We start from the raw sequence: 22,315 nt of genomic DNA, 5'->3' as shown, positions 1-22,315 counted from the left end.
GTTTTAAATGATGAGAAAACTTAGTAAAAATAGAGGAAACCTACTGGCTACGTAACAAAGAATGTATTTATAGGTGAAGGTAGAATTCTTATGGCTCAAATTAAAATGATTACTGTCTCCTTTTTAAAATGCTATTCTTCCTCTTCATGATTTGTTCACTTTTGCTATACACACTGTCTTTTCCAAGAGAAAGTTTTTGCTCCTCTGCCCAGTAATCCCATTTCTTAAAGCAGTGCTGAGCTGCAGGTCCGCCTGGACCCCTGTCCGTTTCCCGTCAGAGAGGAGAAAATCCATGGACCTGTCGGAGACTGCCTGAACCGTTAGTCTGGAATGTCATAGGTCCCAGTGAGTTTGAGAGGTCATCGGAGAGTCTCCATAATATTAGTGTCCGTGAAGTTTTAAATTGTCAGGTGAGAACCAACCTTTCTGCTTCAGTCAGAAAAACTCTTGGGGGTTCTTTTTACAAGGTTGTAAGTGAGGCTTCTGGTGCTTGCCTCCCAGGTGGTCCCATTAGAGAAGCAGTTCTGGAAACTCAATAGGCAGGGAAGGAGGCATGTCCACAGGGGCTTTAGCAGTTTCCCAGCTTCCGTTTGAAATTAAAACCTAATGCATGTTAGAGTAGTCATTTGGTATCCTTCCAGAGAAAGTTCAGGATCGATGTTTTCTATGATGAAACTGCACTCCAGCATCTGTGAAATGTGACTCTTTCCTTTTCAATAGAAGGAAAGGACTGTTGGTCAGTTGAGCTGAACCGGTCCTTGTCTTCTGGAGAGAGCTGAAGCTCTGCTGGCCCTTCAGAATGCTGGCCTTTAAGGGACAAGGCACAGGGTCCAGAGATCAGAAAGGACAAGGACAGGTATCCTCCAAAATCAGATGGCGCTATGGGAGAAGAACGTGACCACTTTTCTTAATTATGTAGTTAATTGCCAAGTATGTCTTCAATAGCAAATCTTTCTGTTGAAATGGTTTGTTGGACGGTGCGACTTTAGACGTTCTGGTGCCACCTTGGTAACAATATGCTAGAAAGACTTGGGTCATGGCTCAATATTCTCCTTGTGGGGAAAAAAAATGTGGTCATGTACAAGACAAATGAGGCAAACCTTAATGGGAGATCACTTGCCTTTTAAACCGTACTGTTTGGGACCAGTATTTTCCCCCTCAAAGATGTCCATGACAAAATGAGAGCAAGATATGCCTTTACCAATGAAACGAATGAAACATTATTAGCAAAATTAAAAATAAACATATGCACACATTTCCTTGTCCCAAGCATGAATCCAGTAAAAACCTCTTTAGGACTGAACTAAATAATACCTTTGCATTATCTATGGAAAAGCAATAATTTTACAAGCAAGCTGAAAGCATGTGCAGCGTCTGCCTCAGTTGTCCCAAGCCTGCAGGGGCTGGTAAAGTAGGCACAAGCCTCTTGAGACCCATAGACCCCACACAGGCAGCCAGTGGGCCTGCTGGCAGGAGCAGACTGAGAAGCTCATTGACTAAATGGCATCATTAAGGACCTCTGTTTACAGAGGTCCTCAGGTTAGTGCATCAGCCTGCATTGCTGAACTTCCAAAGGCATCACTACTGCAGGCCACACACACTCTTTCACCCCTAAACAGACACATTAATGTACAAAAGGAAGGCTGGAACAGATGGGAAAATAATAGTCAGTACTCCTCAAGATGCCGTGTAGTGACCCGCCATCTCGGCATCGCCTGGCAGCTCTTATGCAGATTACCAGACCCCACCCCAGACCTACTGATTCCAGATCTGCAGGTGGAGGGTCGGAGAGCACTTGTGTTTCATGAACCCTCCAGCTGATTCTGCTGCATGCCTAAGTTTGAGAGGCAAGGACCGAGATGACCCAGGTACCTCGCTCTTTGGAAGGTGACTTAATTTTACCAGATGATATGGAAATCCATTCCTGAAGTCTAAACAGCATCGGCGTTCAGACACAGCATCGTCTAAGTTCTTCCCATTCTCCTGATCTCAGAAACTGATGAAGGCAGTGGTTGTCCCAAGTCTTCCTCATTAAATCTCTGGGCATCACTAGGCATTCCGCTAGAAAAAACTCCATGGTCAAATGAGTTTGGGATATGACTGGGTAAAAAAATGTGAAACAGGGTTTTTCCCACGGACCTCCTCAGAGTCTTTAATTTGCTGATGTTTGTTTTGAATCTTTAAGAGAATGATGTAGAATTTCCCAAACCTACTGGATTATGGAACTCTTATTTCCGGGAACATGTCCTCGAACTAATGATCTAGGGAACACACTTAAATGTATCCTCCAGCTCCCCTACACTGCTTCATGACTCATGAGAATGCCCCAGAAGAACGCAGGAAACATGAAACATGCCTGAAGTGCCTGGAAAGAAACAATATGCTTAAGGGAGAAAAGTTTGAAAACCCAAGACACCAAGAGAATACTATACACATATATGTTTTAGATCCTAAAGATTGAGAATATTCCAAATTTCAAATATTTGAATACCACGATGTTATTCAGAAATATAAAAAGATAAACGTAAGGAATGCCATGACAACTTTTCGTTCCCCTTTGTCCAGTGGAAATGTGACCAAGCAGGTCTTTGTGCAGGAGACCACCTGACACTTGCATGGACACAGCAAGTGACAGTAAGGAGAACATTTACTGAGTGCCTACTATGTGTCAGACACTCCTTGAAGCAGTTTAGAATTGTTATTTCATCCTGAAAGCACTCCTGTGAAGGAGGGGTAATCATTACCCCTTTTGTACAGACGTGGAAACTGTGATTCAGTCTCCTTGCTGCCCAGAGCCCCACAGTTGGCATGTGGGGAAGCAGGACTCAGCCAGGCAGCCTGAGCCCACAGCTGTGCTCTGACCATAGCACTGTGCTACTCAAACTTGCAGCTTGAGAGCTTGGAGTGTAGTTGGCCAACAAAGGCAATGGAGAGAGAAAGCAATGGAATGGGACAGGCCACAACACATCTCTCTGGGTTTAGAGGATGGAGGCCTTGCGAGCAGCTCTCAGGGCCATCAGTGAAACTGGTTCTGGAAGGTGTTGCATTAGAAAGTCTTTCAGAGGCAGATCGTATCTAGTGACTACAAAATCTTAAAATGTAACATTTTATAAAGATTTTTGAGAGACTATGAATCTGTTGTACTTTGTCACGGTTGACATTTTAGGAGGATTATTTTATAGGGGCACGTGAATGTCCCTTGCATACATGTACCAAAAATGAGGTTAGGGCCTCGTTGGGCAAAGACAGCTGAACTCCAGTTTGCAGGTTAACCCTGTGTTCGGTGCTGAGAATGGAAAAATGGTTGAAGATGGACCCCTGCCCTTGGAATCCTCAGTCTAGTTAAGAAAACAAGATATTTGTTTGTTTGCGGGGTTTTTTAATTGTTTGGGGTTTTTTTTGCCCCACATTTTTCCAGAAAGGATTGAAAGCCAGAGGTAAGATGTGTGTACAGGCTTTTTGTTATTCAAACACTATACAAATACTCAGAAATGTCAAGCATTGATAAAATGAGTTAGTCACCTGAGAATTGGGACTCTAAGCCAGGGTTCAGTGGCACAGGCATTGTGACAAGTAATCTCAGTCACAGTCCATTGGCCAAGCACGCCAATTTGACTCTGTACCGTTGGAATCTACCTAAAATGCCAACCTTACTGGGCCAGCGAGAGATGGGGACTTGAGTGGCTCCCCAGGTCCCTTCTATCACTCTGATAGTTTGTGAGCCTGTGCATTTAGTGCTGGGGTGGTTATCACAATGGCAGATACCCAAGAATTAGATTACATACAGCGGAAAGCCTTTGAACTAGATGCTTAGAATTCCTGTGACTTCTCTCTGATTTACTTCCCGTTTTCTCAAGTTTGTTGCATTTCTCCAAGTATTCATCCTTCTGTTTGGGGACCAGGGAGGGTGAGGTGTGTTAGGAACTGCTCGTTTGTGTTGTATCTTACGCCAGATGCATCACAGCATCAGATGTCGCCTGAATTGTCTATATTGATAGGATCCAAAGGAAGTCAGAGGAAGAGGAAGACAGAGGCAGGACAGAGCTTAAAAGCACAGGCGCTGGAGTTGCAAAGTGCTAAATCGGAATCGTGTTTCAGCCATTTCCTTGCTGTAAGACTTGGGGTGGGTAACATGTCCCACACGGTTATTGAGAGGGTTAAATGAGATGATTGATGTGTGTAAACCATTTCTACAATGCCAGGCGCAGAAGTGTGTGTTACCTTACAAAGAAATATTTGTGTTCTATTATCATCAAGAACTGTCAGCGAGGGTTGAGGTGATGCATGTTTTGGCGAAGCTGCTGCGGTCACTACAACAGCCGCTGGTAAATGGTCATCAGTGGTTGACACCTTCCCATTGTAACAGTGACGATTCTAAATGCCAGGTCTTGTCACTGCAGTGTATGGTCCAGTAGATGAGCGAGCATTGCTGTTTCCCTTCCAGCCTGTGAGTGTGACCCCAGGGGCATTGAGACACCGCAGTGTGACCAGTCCAGCGGCCAGTGTGTCTGTATCGAGGGTGTCGAGGGCCCACGCTGTGACAAGTGCACGCGAGGGTACTCGGGCGTCTTCCCCGACTGCACTCCCTGCCACCAGTGCTTTGCTCTTTGGGACATGATCATCACTGAGCTGACCAACAAGACCCAGAAGTTCCTGGAGAAAGCCCAGGCCTTGAAGATCAGCGGTGTGATCGGGCCGTACCGGGAGACTATGGACTCAGTGGAGAAGAAAGTCAGTGAGATCCGAGACATCCTGGCCCAGAGTCCAGCCGCCGAGCCGCTGAAAAACATTGGGAATCTCTTTGAGGAAGCAGAGTGAGTAGTTAATGAGCTTGCCTAAGAATTCACGGTATTATTTCAACTTAATAATAAGCAGCAGCGATGCCTTGGCATGGTGCTTCCGTCCGAAGGCGTGGTTAGTCATGTGAGTACAGACAGATGCTGGCCATTCACTTCCCAGCAGTCTTTACTCTGAGCATTTGGGCCCGTGAATGTTGGCCCATCACTGGGGACCAGATCTGTGGAGGCTGCGTATAGAATGTGTGCGTGTCGTGTTCGGCGCTCCTCTTTGCAAATGGTGCTCTAAGGCAGTAGAATGGCAAGAACATGGAATTCGGAGACAGAGGATCCACGAGTCCCAGCTTGGTTCCTTGCTAGGCTTGTGAACTTGAATGACTCGCTTATTCCTGAGCCTCTCCTTTCTCTCCTGTGGAGGAGTGGCAGATAATATGGCCTTTACCGTACAGAGTAACAAAAGGATTGATCTATGAAATGGATAATGTAATTGCAAAATGCATTATAAATATGAATTGTTACTGTATGCTTTGCTACTGCCAGGGAAATTCCATTACCACAAATAAGACTCCAATTTCCGAGTTCCTTCCGCTGCTCAGCCGTTGGTCCACCCCAACAGTGCTTCATTCATTGAACTGTAACAATTCTCTACAATGAAAAATCCTCCTCTTAGCCCTTCTCTAGGTAAACCTCTCTCTGACTGGGTAGTGTTTATTTTGCCAGTGAAAGCAGAGAGAATTGAGCTGAGTGATGCCTAACTTCTCAGGGATCATTTTTCTACCATTTCTCCTAACCGTATCTCTCATGCTCTCAAATACTCCAGCTGCCTTTACCAAAACCCGCACCGTCAGTCCTAGGCTGAAGGACAAAGATAAAGCAGGAAGGGGTAGGAAGTGTTTGTGTTTCCTTAAGAGCTGTGTTTTTTTTATTGTAGACTCACCATTTGGCGTGAGCTAGGGGACTGTTTCATAGCTAAATCCTATACACTGAGGTGATTTTACATTATGATAGAACTACAGGAATATTTTTTGTGTGATGGGACTGTAGTCAGCATCTCTAAGATGCCAGATGGACTTTTCATCTCAACATGATGTATGAGAAGCAGGCAGGGAACAGCTGACCTTAGCACAAGTTCCTTGCAGAAGGTGTTTCCTAGACCGTCTCGATTTAAAGCAACTGGTCCCTCCACTTCAAAGCTCAGTTTTGGTGCCCAAGACCATGTGGTTGCCCTCGGTGCTATGTAGTGTCTCTGTGGGGTAATAGGTATTTAATGAGGAGTTTCACCTCATCAAAGGCTGTGGTGCTGCTCAGCCTCCTAACAGAATGAAAAGTTTTGGGAGGCCGTGATCTGAGTGCAAGCCTATTTAAGAAATGATTCTTGGCCTTGGTCTCATGTACCTAAGGGAGAACAAAAATATATGGTGTCCTTTGAGAGCCGTCCAGAAGAGAGACTGCACTCATGAAACAAACAGCTCGTTTCAATTTACAATCAGGTAGATCGTAAGCATCTCAGGAAAACTAGTTTCACTGATCTTTTTTCAATAGGATACCCAAGAATGCATGTTTTAGGATCCAAAGTGGCACTATTTAAAAATATGCAATGTTCAATTTGATTTTTTTTAAAGTTGTAACATGGTGTGAGAGCTGAGAAGAAATGAAAGCTTTCTGTGAATCAACAGATTAATAAGAGTAAAGCACTGAAAAAAACAACTATAATAGCCTCAGGAAAAAAGTCTTTGGGTTTCTAAAATGTAATTGAACGTACAAATCCTTTTATGTACTTATTTTCTGAATTGGGGCATGGTATTATCTCAGCCTTAAATATCATTTTTCTAGAGGCCCTCAACCTTTCAACATCTCTAAACTTTCCCAGTTTTTCATACTGTTATATTCCTGAGAAGACAATTATATTCAGTAAGATGACCCAGTAATACCCAGAGCAGTGGTCTTCGCAGAGATTACTTTCATAGTCACACACACACACACACAGACACACACACACACACACACACACACACACGAATACTGTATGTACAAGTAATATACATGTAGATGCCCAAAGTACAGATTTGGAGATAGAAAGACACAGAACAAAATGCAGTTTAGATTCCAAATGAAATATTGCGAAAATTAAATGTTACCATATTTCTTTCTCAGTGGATGCTACCTTCTTCCTTATAAAAAATAAAAGGGTTGCTTGTTGTTGGAAGGAGGTTCCTTTGATGGACCTTGCTTAAAGGGGAAACTGCGTGACCAGCCTGCCGGCTCCTGCGTGACCAGCAGACTGGCTCCTGCCAGCTTGCTGCTGGCTGTGGGGCTTCCTTTCTGCATGTTCCATCTTGCAGGAGATCCTTGAGGTTCAGATAAGCATATTTTTGGCAGGGGCTGGAAGGCATAATTCTGCACTGGAGTCACTTATGTCTTCTGAGTTTATGGGATTGAATGGGCTTGAAGCTGTTTACGTGCGGAGGTGGAACTCCACAGTCTGGACCCATGCTCATACTGCAGCAGAAATCTAGACTCCTTCAAATGGTCCATCTGCCATAGCACAGCTGAGAGGTGCTTCTGTGCTTTTCTTCAACGTCTTTGAAGAAAGAAAATGTGTTGGATTTAGTACAGTCTCTTGATAAGGAGATAAAACCAGTACTAAGGGATAAATTGTTACCAACTATTGAGTTAGTTTGAAAGTACAGAGTAATGGATACAGTATTAGGAGAAAATGTGAAAATGAGACTTCAGAATTCCCCTTTGGTTTATTTCACTTGGGTAAACTTACCCTTCTCTGTACAGGAAACTAACCAAAGATGTTACGGAAAAGATGGCTCAAGTAGAAGTGCAATTATCTGACACGGCTTCACAAAGGAACAGCACAGCCAAAGAGCTAGATTCTCTGCAGACAGAAGCAGAAAACCTAGACAACACCGTGAAGGAGCTTGCTGAACAATTGGAATTTATCAAAAACTCAGATATTCGGGGTGAGCATTTTCTGTGCAAAGAGTCAATCCTGAACCATGGATTTAACCATCTGTCTAACCTCTTTAATGCGGCACTTTCAGAAAAAAAAATTGAGTGCTTTCTAATAATTTTAAAGCTTTTTCTCATTGAGTCTCTGACACAAATGAGAATTAAAGTCTTCATTTTATAAATGTGGGACCTGGGCCACAGAGAGGCTAAGAGGCACAGCAGACGTCCCAGTGTTCATTTCATTGGAATGGCATTTGTGTCCTGATTTTTTTCAGTTGGTGGTTTAACCTCCTTGGCTTTACTTGAAAAGGAGCTCTTTTGAATAGTTAAGAAATTCGGTTGATACTTCTGCAAATGTCTTACATTCAAGAATATTGCTTGGTCAGGAAATAATTTTGGCAAATCCTTCATCTATTATTGTAGTCCATAATAGAACCCTCCCCCCAAAAGCAGAAGAAAGTAGAAATAGATCAGATCACACTATCCATCCTGTTTAATGCATGATTACTTATTTGTTTTTTGGCTAGGTCCTTCAAGCCAAAACTTGTCATACTATTTTATGTATATAATACAAACCATTTGAGTGGATCTAAATAAATGACCGAGGAAGGGAAAAATTAGCTGGACATGTAACTTACAGGCTGCCGGACACCAGCTGCTTAGAAAGAACTGGATGCTGGCCTGTGTAGAAACAACATCATGCTTCACTTAATTTTCCATCCAGATGTTTGGCGTCCTCTAGAGCCAGAGTAGGTGCTAACGGGACAAAGTATATTCATTGATCGTGAGAGGAAAGTTGTATTTCTTTCTCCATAAAGATTTTATTTCTTGAATTTTCAAACAAAACCATACAGTAAATTCAGGGCTGGAAGATACCCAATATGGACACTGCTTAATGAGGAGATTGAGTCCAAGGGAACTAACTGGGCAGTTCCATTTCGTGCTTAGGCGCCTTGGACAGCATCACCAAGTACTTCCAGATGTCCCTAGAGGCTGAGGAGAGGGTGAATGCCTCCACCATAGACTCCAACAGCACTGTGGAGCACTCGGCACTCACTCGAGACAGAGTAGAAGACTTGATGCTGGAGCGAGAGTCCCAGTTCAGGGAAAAACAAGAGGAACAGGCCCGCCTCTTGGATGAGCTGGCAGGCAAACTACAAAGTCTAGACCTGTCAGCCGCTGCGGAATTGGTAAGTATAGGGGGTGTGGCCTCAAGGCTATCCGTGATATTGGAGAGGATAAAAACACTCTGCTTTGTCTTTAATATTGTTCACTTTGCAAATGAATCAGCAGGAGTGAAACTCCCGGGCTAGTCTGTCACAGTACGGGGTGTCCATGACCAAGCCAGATTATAAACCACAGCTGTGTGTGTCCCATCTTCCTTCTCTTCAAGCGGTGCCTCTGGGACAACCAGAGAATCGTGACTACTCTCCTGTACTCTTGTACCGACTCATTGACTTCGTATTTAAACTTGGCCCTTTGTATACTGTGGCATTTCTTTTTTACTTTGTTCTCATTTGAAGTGCAAACTCCATCTCAGTGAAGCAATTCAGAATCATTCTGGGAGGAATTTCCTAAAAAAATTTAAGGGAGCTAAAGAATTTTTTCCATGGGTGTTAGTTAAAATGTTCCTTTGTTCCAGTAACTTTACCTGGTGAAGATTAATCCTGAGACCAGCCCAGAGAGTAGATTCATTTCCCAGAAGCTTTTAAAAAGTAACCCTGGAGCCAAATGAAATTGAGTAGCGACTTTAATGAAAATCAGGCAGAAGGCCAAAAACAGCCACAGTAAGCCTGTTTACTCCCCCTGATTCCTTACTGGTTTTCGCGGAAGAGGACCTATCTGAGAGAAGTTGGAGGGTGTTTTTATAGACTTTTATTTTGTAAGGGTTGTGCGCCCTTAGCTTAGTAACAGGAACAGTAAAAGAGGGGGATGTGAGTGCACAGGAGACTGAAGGGTTCAGACTTCATTACAGTTATCTTAGTGACGGTTCCTCTCCCTCCCTGCCTCCTTCCCCACCACTCTGAAATAGACAAAAACAGTCTGTATTGTGATGAAGTTAATTGATGCCTACAGTAGATATTCATTAAGAAACTAGCATCTCATGGAAATAGAGAGTAAGTAGATCTCCTGTCGCTATTTAACACAAAGAAAAATGGAGGCCGGGAATAGTACGTAAACTGCACCTACCGTGTTTCCCCGAAAATAAGACCTATCCGGACAATCAGCTCTAATGAGACTTTTGGAGCAAAAATTAATATAAGTATATTATATTATATTATATTATTATATTATATTATATTATATTATATTATATTATATGTTAAAGACCGGGTCTTATATTAATTTTTGCTCCAAAAGATACATTAGAGCTGATTGTCCGGCTCGGTCTTATTTTTGGGAAAACACCGTACTAGGAAATAAAATTGTTATATTTAAGCATGAAATGCCAATTCTTCAAATCTTATTTCCTTTCAATCTTGATTCCTTCCTTACAAATTCCAATAGAAACCAGTAATCACAAATAAAATCTCAGCAAACTATAATGAAAAGCAGCTAAGCATGCTAAAGGATATTTACTTTGCTATGGAGAAGGGTCTGGGGCGTGGCTGGCCGATGGGCTGGTCCCTCCTGCCACGTGTGAATGGGGCCGTGCCCTTCCCTGTGCTTGGTTTCCTTTTTTTTTTTTAATTATTTTTTTCAGTTAGTTGACATTCAGTATTATTTTATATTAGTTTCAGGTGTACAGCGTAGTGGTTAGACACCTATATAATTTATGCGGTGATCCCCCAGTTGGTCTAGCACCCACCCAGCACTCATAGTTGCTGCCACATTACTGACCATACACTCGATGCCGTCCTCCACATCCCGTGACTGCTCTGACTGCCCATCTGCATCCCTCCACCCCCTGCCCCAGCCCTTCAACCCCCTCCTTTCCTGGCAACCATCAATTTGTTCTCTGTATCTACGCTCTGTTGCTTACTTTTCCATCTGGTGTGCTACCTAGGGATTAACCAGTTTACCGTCTCTCATTGTATGTTTCTCTCTGTTAATTAGTTGTCCTATGAGAACTCCATACTGCCACTTCTGAGCTAAACAGATTTTTGTCCCTTTGTGTTTTTTCAAGTGCCTTCAGTTCTTTGTCTTGTCTGTTTAGCTATACCCATGCTGTTTTTTCATGCCTGCAGAAGTATTTAGGTTGGTGCAAAAGTGATTGTGGTTTTTGCAATTTTTTTTTAACCTTTTAAACCACAATTACTTTCGCACCAACCTAATAAAACATAACTACATGTCTTCTAGTGTTTTGTCAGATTGTTTTTAGAAAGCATCCCTGAGGTCTCCTTAAACTGCTCTTGATTAAAGCTCATCTTCCTCTGTAACACACAGAATACATTTTATTGCCTGAAGTTTTTCATGTACTGTAAGCCAGCTATATAAAAGATTTTTATTATTCTGATATACAGTGGGATTGTAATTATCACAAGATTATTGGGCTCAAGAGTTGATTCTATTTATTCAAAATGCACCAATTTGCCATGCGCATGCCATGACCAAGCCCTGATCTTTGGAAGTTTCTAGTAGGCAAGAAAGGAAGGAGTTGCTTATTCGGAAAAGTTCGTCCACCTTTGTTCCTGTTTTCTGTCTCCCTCGCACACCTGGAATGTCCCCCCACTCCCCCTGCTCAGTCTCACCAGCAGACACATCCTTCCCCAACTACCACGGCTGTGGTCCTCGGTCCTCCTGCGTGGTCTCTCCTTTGTCTGCTTTCCTTCCTCCTTCCTGCATCTGACCTATTCTTGGCTGTTTTATGTAGAGTGAGCCTGTCTTCCTAATTAGAAGGGAAGGTACTAAAAGGCCAGAGCATGGGTCTTTTATGTCACCCCTTCACCATGCTAAAGAAACTTCTCAACGCCTGTTTCTTTTGTTGAAATCCAACTGGTTAGAACAAAGGGGCAGCGTTCTGTGGCTCTCCTGTTGGCAGACTTGAACTGGTTCCGGCAGACGTTTGTGCCCTGTGCAGAGCCCGTGTGGTACCCCACTTCATTAGGGGAGAAGGTATTGGTGAGGGCATAAGTGTTCGTTGTGTCCTTGAAAATAAGCAAGTTCGTTTATTCCTAAACTCTCTGCTCCTCTCTCCATCCTGAACACTGTTTGCAAGTTGGGAGCCACCTACTCGCTCTCTGGCCCCCCGGGCCCTGCACAGCTGTTACGCTGCTACAGCATTCACTCTCTGAATCTTGTGCCTGCCTCTTGCTTATTGCAGACCTGTGGAACACCTCCAGGGGCCTCCTGTTCTGAGACCGAGTGTGGCGGCCCTAACTGCAGAACTGATGAAGGAGAGAAGAAGTGTGGGGGGCCTGGCTGTAGCGGGCTGGTCACTGTCGCACACAATGCCTGGCAGAAAGCCATGGACTTTGACCGAGATGTCCTGAGTGCCCTGGCTGAGGTGGAACAGCTCTCCAGGATGGTAATTCAGTGGATGGCCTCAGCTTTCACTGTTTGTGTGGTTTCCGTTATGGACTGGAGGCTCTGAAAGGGAGAAATCAATTCTAAGTGCTGGCTAACATTAGAAGGGCATTTCACACCACGTATGGAAGCTCACGTTTTTGTGAGGTCAGGGAAAGAGATGAGGAGGTTTTATTCACAGATAGTTTAAGAATTTGCTTCCTTCGCATGATAATAATTTGAGATACCATGTTATTTACTGGGTCCAAGGTTAAGAATACATCCAGCTGTACTACAAAAATTCTATACTCAGCAATTGAGCATTTATTCTTCTAAAGTGATACATGAAGTATTAACTTCATATTAACTGAAGTATTATTTATGTTGATACCAGAGAAAAAGACTAAAGAACATTTTATAAGTACCAAGTGTTTTGAAGGAGTTAAAAACAACTAGAAAAAAATGTATGTGCTAGTCCTATCAATATGAGAATACTGTATAGGAATCTGAATACTGGATACTTTCAGTCTGTATAGGAATATAATACAGTTGAATGGGAGACATTTGTTTCTAAAAGCCGTGATTCCAAATGCTTAGTTTTCAAGATCATTTTCTGGACCATTTTTAATATTCCTGTCTGCTTTAGGAAGAGTGAAGTTGTTTCCTGGGTAATTTACTTCTTTTAATATTTAGGTCTCTGAAGCCAAACTGAGGGCAGATGAGGCAAAACAGAACGCTCAGGATGTCCTGTTGAAAACCAATGCCACCAAAGAAAAAGTGGACAGGAGCAACGAGGATCTGCGAGGCCTGATCAAGCAGATCAGGAACTTTCTGACCCGTAAGGAATTTTTTATTTTACTTTTAGACATTTCTTCCTATCTTGGAATCTAAAACTGTTTTATACCAAGACTGTTTGAGAGGCCATAATTCAAATCACATTGTTAGAAAAGCAATTTCTGAATTTCTGGCAGGGAATAAAGTAACATTTCCAAATTAAAAAAATTCCATGTTAAGAAATGTTTCCATTCCTTAAGAAGTTTATATGTGTGTATGTCAGTCACCTCCCATTTTATGCAGATACAGACACACCTGATGTGATGATACCCAAGCAGCAAATCGAGAAGCGAGAGCAAATCATGTACTATGAGAACTGAGTTTGAAATTTATTAGATCACATATATATCATTAGAACTTTAACTTGAAGTAGAGTTTATTTTCACATTGCCCCCAAAGCTTTGTAATCGTATTACTTACAGGATATTATACCTACGGTAAGACAGATATGTATATATATGTATTTTGTTTTTTTTGGAGAGAGAAAGAGAATCTCTAAAATCTGTGGTCTAAAGTATTGCTGGTCAGTGTTATCAGTAAGGATGGTTTTGGCTGCAAGTTACAGAAAACTCTCAACTGAAATTGACTTAATCCAAACAATGTAACACATGACAGGAAGTTCAGTAGTAGGACAGCTCCATGGTTCTGGCCCATGCACTTTTCATCTTTCTGCTCTGCCATATTAAGCATATCAGCTTTGTTCTCAGGCTAGCTCCTCCTGGTTACAAGGTGGCTGCCAAAGTTCCAGACTTCATATAAAGACACGATAATAGCTAATGGAAGAAGAGCACACCTATTCCTTTGTTGTGTCTGTTTTTAAAGGGAGGAAATCTTCCCCAGAATCCTTTGAGCAGTCACCTCCATAAATCTCACTGGCCAAAAATGAATCCCATGCCCATGCATAAATGTCACTGGCATATGGAATGGGACTACCCTGTTTGGCAGACTAATCAGGATGTATGAGGGCATCACTCCTTCATAGGGTCGCTAGGAGTTGGAGCCGACTCAAGGGCACATAACACGCACAATCAGGATTGAACTGAGTTGGTGAGCTCACCTGACCTTAGAGGTAGGTGCCTGAACAAAACCAATGTTCTGTGAGCAAGGAAAGGGTAAGGAGCTAACAGTTGATAAAGATGCCTTATGGAATATTCAATGATATAGTTCTCTAATACTTAAATCATCAGGGGTCCATTTTTATGTTCTTTGACAGTTAAAAAGCTTAAAAATGAGTGACTATTGAAAGCTTAACATCTTTGGGGTTTTTTTGTTTTGTTTTATTTTGTTTTCACCTTTTACATTTAACACTTGAAACTCCTTGGTTTCTGATGGATAATACACTGCCCTGATTCTCTTGCTTCTGACTGGACTTTATCCCCTTCTGCCATTTCCTGAATCCAGATCTTTTATAAGGAATACTGCATTTACAGTAGTTTCCTAGCTATTCTTTCAACCTCCATTGAAAGTTTTCATTGCCTGTTAGGACCTACTGCCAGGTTTCTGCCCTGGCCTCTGCTGTCTTCTACAATCTGAACCATTCACTCCACTCCAATTTCACATAACAGGCTCTGGCCATACTGTTTCTCTAGCCAAAGATGTCCTTTTTTCTTTCAAATACTATTATCCTTCAAAACCTAATCAGTCCCTCATCCTCCGCAAAGATGTCCCCGACTACACATTCCAGTTGTGTATAGTTGGTGCAAAAGTAATTGCGGTTTTTGCAATTTAACCTTTTAAAACGCAATTATTTTTGCACCAACCTAATACTTGTCTGCATTACTTTCTCATGTGCAGGTCTCATCTCCTTGCTCAATTAGATTACAAACTCTTAAACAGGAAGTGTGTGTTGGTGTAACCCCACCATGCTGTCCACATAGATGGCCAGTAAATGGTTGAACGAGTGACCCATCCATGATTTCCACCTTTTTAACAGAGGACAGTGCGGACTTGGACAGCATTGAGGCCGTTGCTAATGAAGTATTGAAAATGGAAATGCCTAGCACCCCAGAGCAGTTACAGAACTTGACGGAAGATATTCGCGAACGAGTCGAAAGCCTTTCTCAAGTGGAGATTATTCTACAGCAAAGTGCTGCTGACATCGCCAGAGCTGAGATGTTGTTAGAAGAAGCTAAAAGAGCCAGGTATCTGAAGACATATGGCATTTAGGGGGCTGGTTTTGTGTATCTACTCGTAGCTTGGAGTAGAAAAGCATTTCTTTAACCAGTGAAATTTCTAAGAGCGACCTCTGTGAGTCTCTCTGGGTCATTTCAGGAAGGGTGTTCTTTACAAGAAACAGTCTTTTCTGTAAGGAAGTACTTCTTTCATTTTCACGTATATTGCCTCCTTCTTTTACTCAGCAAAAGCGCCACAGATGTGAAAGTCACTGCAGACATGGTAAAGGAAGCTCTGCAAGAGGCAGAAAAGGCCCAGGTCGCAGCAGAGAAGGCGATTAAACAAGCAGATGAGGACATCCAAGGAACCCAGAACCTGCTGACTTCGGTGAGCTATTACAGCCATTATTATTGTGGGAGAAAACACTCACACGTACTCTTCCGTCAGAAAAGTAAGTGCATGCGATAGTTATCTATGAAATTCTTGTAACTGAACATTAAAGGATTCCTTTAAATAAATCTGAACCACTCCCTTAGCAGACCGTGTTTCCCCGAAAATAAGACCTAACCAGAAAATAAACCCTAGCATGATTTTTAGGATGACGTCCCCTAAACATAAGCCCTAATGCATCTTTTGGAGCAAAACTTAATATGAGACCCGATCTTATTTTCGGGGAAACGCAGTAGATGCTAAATATAACGTTTTCAAGAAAAGACTGTGAAAACACTGGAACATTAATCTCTCTTCCATTTTCACCCCCACAAAAGTTTAAGATAAAACCACAAGTTTCCTGTTCTTTCAAGGAACCATATGGACTATTCAGTAGTATGACGTGCAGTATTAATTTCAGTCCAGTGTTAGAAAACTCCTGTAATAAAGCAGCCCAAAAGCAACTACATGGTTCAGACCAGTGTCTCATGACTTATGAGGTGATCACTTACAAAACCTTAACTATAGTTCTGAAAAGGACTGGAAAGCAACAAAGGTCAAAATGTGTTTCCCATTCATTCTAGAGGAGCCTAATAGATCTTACAGCTAAACAAGCTGTTGTGTTCAGAATGCATGGAAAACTTAATGGTTTGTTATCAGCTAAATACTCCTAGAGACTAGGAGATATTAAAGGCACCCACTAACAAAAGAAGTTTTTCACATGCATTTAAATGCTTGATTCTAAAAATCCTCTTATCTCTTAAAAGTAAGGTAAACATAGTCCTATTATTTTTTTTTTTTAAATCAGTTGTACCGTGTTTCCCCGAAAAAAAGACCTAGCTGGACAATCAGCTCTAATGCGTCTTTTGGAGCAAAAATTTATATAAGACCCGGTCTTGTAACAAAATAAGACCGGGTCTTATATAATATAGGACCGGGTCTTATATTAATTTTTGCTCCAAAAGACGCATCGGAGCTGATTGTCCAGCTAGGTCTTATTTTCGGGGAAACACGGTATAAGCAAATTTTTTTCCTTCCAATTGTGGGAAAGTTCATTTCTTTAATAGTGGGTAAAGAAAATTGATGACTCATTCACGCCTCTCCATCTTCTCAGAACGTACTCTGAAATTAAATACTCTCAGTACAGTCAGCCTTGTCAGGCCAACAACTCCTTAATGTTTAAAACCTGGGAGATGGTTTCTAAACCTGCTTTTCCTGCCCTTAGTTGATACAAACCTGTCTGCCGTACTCTATTGCTCTCAGTAAAGTGAGGCCCAGTAGTTCGTCAGCCACTTTCCCTTCTTAAATTCTGAGCATATACAAGGCTTTTTCTTCAGGCTACTCCTTCAAGTTTAGAACACGATATTTTCCCACCAGTCTATGTCCTAACCCTTTAATTATTTTGATTTTTCTGTGTCTAGGTTTTTCAAATTTCTCAGTGTGTTGCTAACATTTTAGTGAAATGTATTTCAGTGACTTTTTAAAAGCTACTGTGTTTTGAAAAGCAAGTTAGAAAATATTAATCGAACTATAGATGAGGTATTTGGCTTGAGGATGTACCATTAATAATGGTGGTTGTGTGTCTCAGACACTGGGCGCAGGACGCGTTTGGGTTAGTAATAAGAAACTGAGAACCTCTAACTAAACTATATACGCTGATTAATGAAAAGCTTGTCAGAAACTATTCACTCATCTAAAAATGAAACTGTAAAACTCATCTCCTAAGAATTATATCTACTCTCTAAGAATTTATTAGGTGAGCTTTTAGGTCGAGTTATTTGATCTGAAATACAAATTTTAGAATGTCCATACTGACCCATTAGTTTCACTGACATTGTTATTCAGAGTTAATTCTATAGAAATTGACCCATCCTTGAAGATCATTTTTAAGAAAAAGCGAATGCTCAGTGAAACTGGTTTGTCTATCATGGGCCAGATTGCTTATTTTGGCTAGCTTTAAAAAAAAAAAAAAATCAATGTTTATTCATTATAATTTGAAATCACCAGTTGCCCAGATGATATTTTTTTCCCTAAAAAATTTTATTTATAGTTCCATCTCACAATCCTATAAGTAACTCTTAGGAGTTTTAAAGAATATTCCTGGTCTCCATGTCTTCAGTAATTAGCTAAAAACACTAAAATTAACTTTCTAGATAGTTTCTGAAGTGCCATAGTGTCCACTACTAGTTTCATTTAAAGTTGACAGAAAAAAACTAAAGGTACCTGGAAGTTGTAATTTTCCCACCCACATTAACTGGGAAATTTATGTGGAAATCCCTGTTCTCACATCTGCTTACCTGTGAACGTTGGCCAAAGTTTGCAGGCATCCTTAAAATGCTTCTCAATGCATCCAGCTGCCTACGGGTAGTTCTTAGTGTAAAGAGAAGAAATCATGTGAAAATTTCAGCCTAGATCACCAGAAGTACCAAAAGAATAAAGTTAAACTATGAGATGTAGTAAAGAGCATTTAAAGTTAGGCACTTTATATAAGCGTTCTTGGAATTCTATTTTCTTTTTAGTGATTATTTTTGGTTGAGAGGAAAATGGCAGAGTAGTCTTTTAAATCTTCCTCAACACTTGTGTTCATAGCACTTTCTACCACTTCTCAAATTAATATCATGCTGGATGGTTGACATACTTTTAGATCGAGTCTGAAACAGCGGCTTCTGAGGAGACCTTGTTCAATGCCTCCCAGCGGATCAGTGAGCTGGAGCGGAATGTGGAAGAACTTAAGCGGAAGGCTGCCCAAAACTCTGGGGAGGCAGAATATATTGAAAAAGTAGTATATACTGTGAAACAAAGTGCAGACGATGTTAAGAAGGTGAGTAAATCTTTGAACTTCACAGCTATGTTGGTGAAGGGGCCTCCCTTGGAATTGATAAGGGATGCAGACCTACTGTGGTTAGTCTCAGAAACATCCCAAATGACTGTTTGCCTAATTGGCAGTCTTTGGACAGAGATGGAAGAAAATGGGAGTGGACATGCAAGTACCCGATAAGCAGTCCTAGGCCCTTAAACCCAAACTTAAGTGAGAGTTTAGAAAATGAAATTAACTTAGTGGTGGAAGTCTGAAAGCAAGCATATTGGGCATGTTTCTGTATTTAATCAGGAAGATGTTTATGGCATACAATAATTTCCTGGCCATTTGGAAAATCTTTAAAAGCAGGGTAGAAAAGCTTAAGAGTTCATGACAGAGAACAGCTAGGAGGAGAAAACTAACATCTCACTCCTGCACTCATTCTGAAATAACCATCCTTGCCTCTCTCTCATTGCAGAGAAAATCTCACGTGACCCAAATTTTTCACTAGAAGCCAAAAAATAATTGAAATACACATTCAATTTCTAAACTTGTATGGGCTTTGTCTCCAAAGAAACCTTTTTAAACTTTTGGAGGAGTGTTGAAACTTTTAAATGAATAGTAGGAAGTTATAAACTGACAAAGTCAAGATTTTCTTGTACGTTATTTTGGCTTGTGGGCATTACATAAGAGTGACTACCCCTCTGGGTTGGGAAGAGAACAGTAAGAAAAGTTCACTGCCACATCTGTCTTTTCCACTATGGTGTGTACTTTCTTTCCTGCGGTTCTGAGAGCATGAGTTTCCCTGGTAGTCTTCTTTCTTACACAGCATTTTGCATAAATCCGATATTTGATTGCAATAGAGGAACAAAAACCCTTGACATGAAATCCTATTATCAGTGGCTATTGTTTGAAGTTTCTCAAAAGAATCACTTGTAAGCATCTTTCCAAACCCACACCAACTTCTCTCAACCACCCTGCATATGCTACAACCTCGCCCTTCCTTTCATTACATCTGCATTTTCCCTCTGAATTCCTGATATCGTTTCTATAAACCCTAGTCAAGAATCCAGATGATCCTCCCATTTCTTCAAAATGGGCCTTTTCTGAGGTCTAAATATTTGGATCTTAGCACATCTTCTTTTGGGAAAATCAATTTTTCCACAGAAATATGCTCATTAGCAGAAGCGAACTCCTTGATTTCAGACACCTTGTTGCAACTCCAAGGTGTCTGAAATCTTGTTTGTAAAAATCACCTTAATGTTGTAGGTAATGTTACTGTTTCAAGACCATGTTTTCAGTGACCTACCATTTGAGTAGCTTGAAGCCTGGCGCCCCTGATGGTGGCACTAATCCACCACGCTTGCTGTGCTAATAATGGTCCAAGCTTGCTGTCACACTATGTGCTGCTCTCCATTGTCATTACTGACACTCACTTTATCACCTCTTTGTGTCTAAATGTGGAACTGCAGACTCTGGATGGTGAACTTGATGAAAAGTATAAGAAAGTAGAAAATTTAATTGCCAAAAAAACTGAAGAGTCAGCTGATGCCAGAAGGAAAGCTGAAATGCTACAAAATGAAGCAAAAACACTTTTGGCTCAAGCCAACAGCAAGCTGCAGCTCCTGAAAGGTGGGTCTTTTCATATAGGTTCATGCTTTCATAAGAATTTTAAAATTAATATATCCAGTTTGTTTTAAAGGGTGAAAATCTATTCACTTTGTCTCAGGCACTTCAAAGAGCCTTATAAGCAGAGAATCAGTATTAGCTTTTGAGATCATCATAGTATAAATTACTCAGACTTTTCCTTTTTATCTCCCAGATTTAGAAAGAAAATATGAGGACAATCAAAAATATTTAGAAGATAAAGCTCAAGAATTAGTAAGACTGGAAGGAGAAGTCCGTTCACTCCTAAAGGATATAAGCCAGAAAGTTGCTGTTTATAGCACCTGCCTGTAACAAAGAAGGGCTGTAAGATGGCTAAGGTGACCAAAGTAAAACAGCTACATTTTAAAAACTGACAGTAATCTTCAGAGTAAAACTCATTGCCTATTTAATGTTTGTAATCGCCACATTTTATATGGAGTTGAATAAAGTACAGTGCTTTTGTATAAATACATGTTTAGTGTAATTCTTAAATTTACTTTACTGATTTAATGTTCATAAACCCCTGAACAAAGAATGTTATTTTCACTGTAAACAAGTTGATTGGCTCCAGGGAGACCCTAATGTCTGTTATGTCTTTAAACAAGCTATTACTCTTCTGTTTGCTAGGTCAATATCCTCCACAAATCTACCCCCAAATCACCTCCCAATGATTTCTGGCCAAGGTGAGAATCACCATTTCAGTGGCTCCTCAGTTGCTCTAATCTCACAACTTCCATAAGCATTCCTTGCTCTAGGACAGAGAAAAGTAGCACTTTTTAGAAAATTGTGGCTTGTAAGTATTACCACCCAGAACAGGGCCAGGGTTGCTGAGGGGAAGGTGAAAATTAAATTGGGCCAGAGTTTCGACATTGCTCCTGCCACCTGAGCAGTGCTACTCAAAGTACAGAATGATACTGTAATTTCAGCTCTCGTGTATTTTATTTCATGAACTAAAGATTCTCTGCTACATCTATGGGTGAGGACAAAGCAATTATGTAACAATCACTTATTCCACAGGCTAAAGAAAATAGCTGGAATGCAACTGCCAAGGCTCTGTCAGTTTTATAGCTGAGCTGAGTAACAGGCCAGGCCTCAGTGATTTTTTTCACACATTTTTCTTAGAGCAAGACTCTTCTGCGTACCATTTCACAACCACCCACATACCCAACACAGCTGCATCTGAAGCTGGGCCTGAACAAAAGTTATGTACACAGCTGTGATGTAAATAATAAGGCAACTTCCCTCGGGTGCAAGGCAATTATTTGTCACTTTTATTAAGGCGGGAATCCTAGTACTGTTAACAAAGTGGTCATACCTCATCATCTACTAGAGCAACCATCTTTCCCCCTAAGTATTTTACTTATAATAGTAGAAACCTTCACTACTCACCATTCCTTTTCAGCTAAAGATCTCACTTTGAAATTACTAATCAGCTTAATGAACTTTGCCCTACTTTTCACAAGCCAGGGAAATATTAAGAATTTAGTTAAGTGAACATTTAAAATTTGTTTTATGCCTAGGAATTCATTCCCACCCAGGTAAATCTGCATTCTCGTATTAAATGGGAACCTTAAAATAGGGTATTCAAATAATAGCCTTAGGTATTATTTTGTGTCTCTACAGCTGGGATTTCATATTATATTTCACTATTTCCTAATTAGAAACGTTTTCCCTAGAGTAGGAGACACGTTTCACGTTTAAATAAACTAGCACTTCACATAATACTGGGATTTCAGAATTTAAAAAGATACAGAGCTCCTTTCCAATACTGGCAAACGGCACATTCAGACCAACCTTCCTGCTGATAACAATCGCAAACTCTAATCAAAATGATTTCCCCCTAAACATCCTGGAGAATAATCAGAAGCAGCCAGAAGATAGAAGGGAGTTCACACTCAAGAAAGATCTCACCGGGTGTAATTCTCATTCTTAACGTTCACTTGAGGGGAGATCCCAGTAAGTGGCAACTTGAGCAGGAGCCGTTTCATTTACTGGTTAAGAAATTGGAGGAGTTTGGAACAATTACAGCAACTGAAATATGAGGGAGGGAAACCCCAGAAAAGAGAGGCACAGAGGAGAGGGCCCCCCAAATTCTGCATAATACTCCGCCCAATCTCTGGTTGACCAGTGAACTACACATGGGGGGTGGGGGGAGCGGCAGTGCATGTATAGCTAAAACTGAGCAGAGGTTTCAGCTGCTGCCCCCCAACAAAGATGAGTTTGGAGTTGGAAATCAGCCAAGTTTACTGCCTACTAAAACAAAAATTAACTATTTTTCAGAGATATGTAACAC

At 41.2% G+C, this 22,315-nt stretch overlaps 1 protein-coding gene across 1 annotated transcript in view; it reads left to right on the top strand.

Moving 5' to 3' along the window:
- Positions 1-20,490, top strand: part of LAMB1 (laminin subunit beta 1) — a 67,472-nt gene extending 46,982 nt beyond the window's left edge. Inside the window, exons 25-34 of the mRNA XM_019745333.3 lie at positions 4,445-4,814; positions 7,584-7,768; positions 8,706-8,947; positions 12,022-12,225; positions 12,897-13,041; positions 14,971-15,178; positions 15,395-15,536; positions 18,223-18,399; positions 19,848-20,007; positions 20,198-20,490. Coding sequence (XP_019600892.3) covers positions 4,445-4,814; positions 7,584-7,768; positions 8,706-8,947; positions 12,022-12,225; positions 12,897-13,041; positions 14,971-15,178; positions 15,395-15,536; positions 18,223-18,399; positions 19,848-20,007; positions 20,198-20,334 — 1,970 coding nt within the window. The 3' untranslated portion in view covers positions 20,335-20,490. The remainder of the gene's footprint in view (positions 1-4,444; positions 4,815-7,583; positions 7,769-8,705; positions 8,948-12,021; positions 12,226-12,896; positions 13,042-14,970; positions 15,179-15,394; positions 15,537-18,222; positions 18,400-19,847; positions 20,008-20,197) is intronic.
- Positions 20,491-22,315: the final 1,825 nt, after the last annotated feature.

This window comes from Rhinolophus sinicus, chromosome 4 (assembly GCF_057876585.1).
Source record: "Rhinolophus sinicus isolate RSI-liver-muscle chromosome 4, RSI-T2T, whole genome shotgun sequence".
Lineage (NCBI taxonomy): Eukaryota > Metazoa > Chordata > Mammalia > Chiroptera > Rhinolophidae > Rhinolophus > Rhinolophus sinicus.
This window is presented reverse-complemented; position numbering and strand designations above follow the sequence as displayed.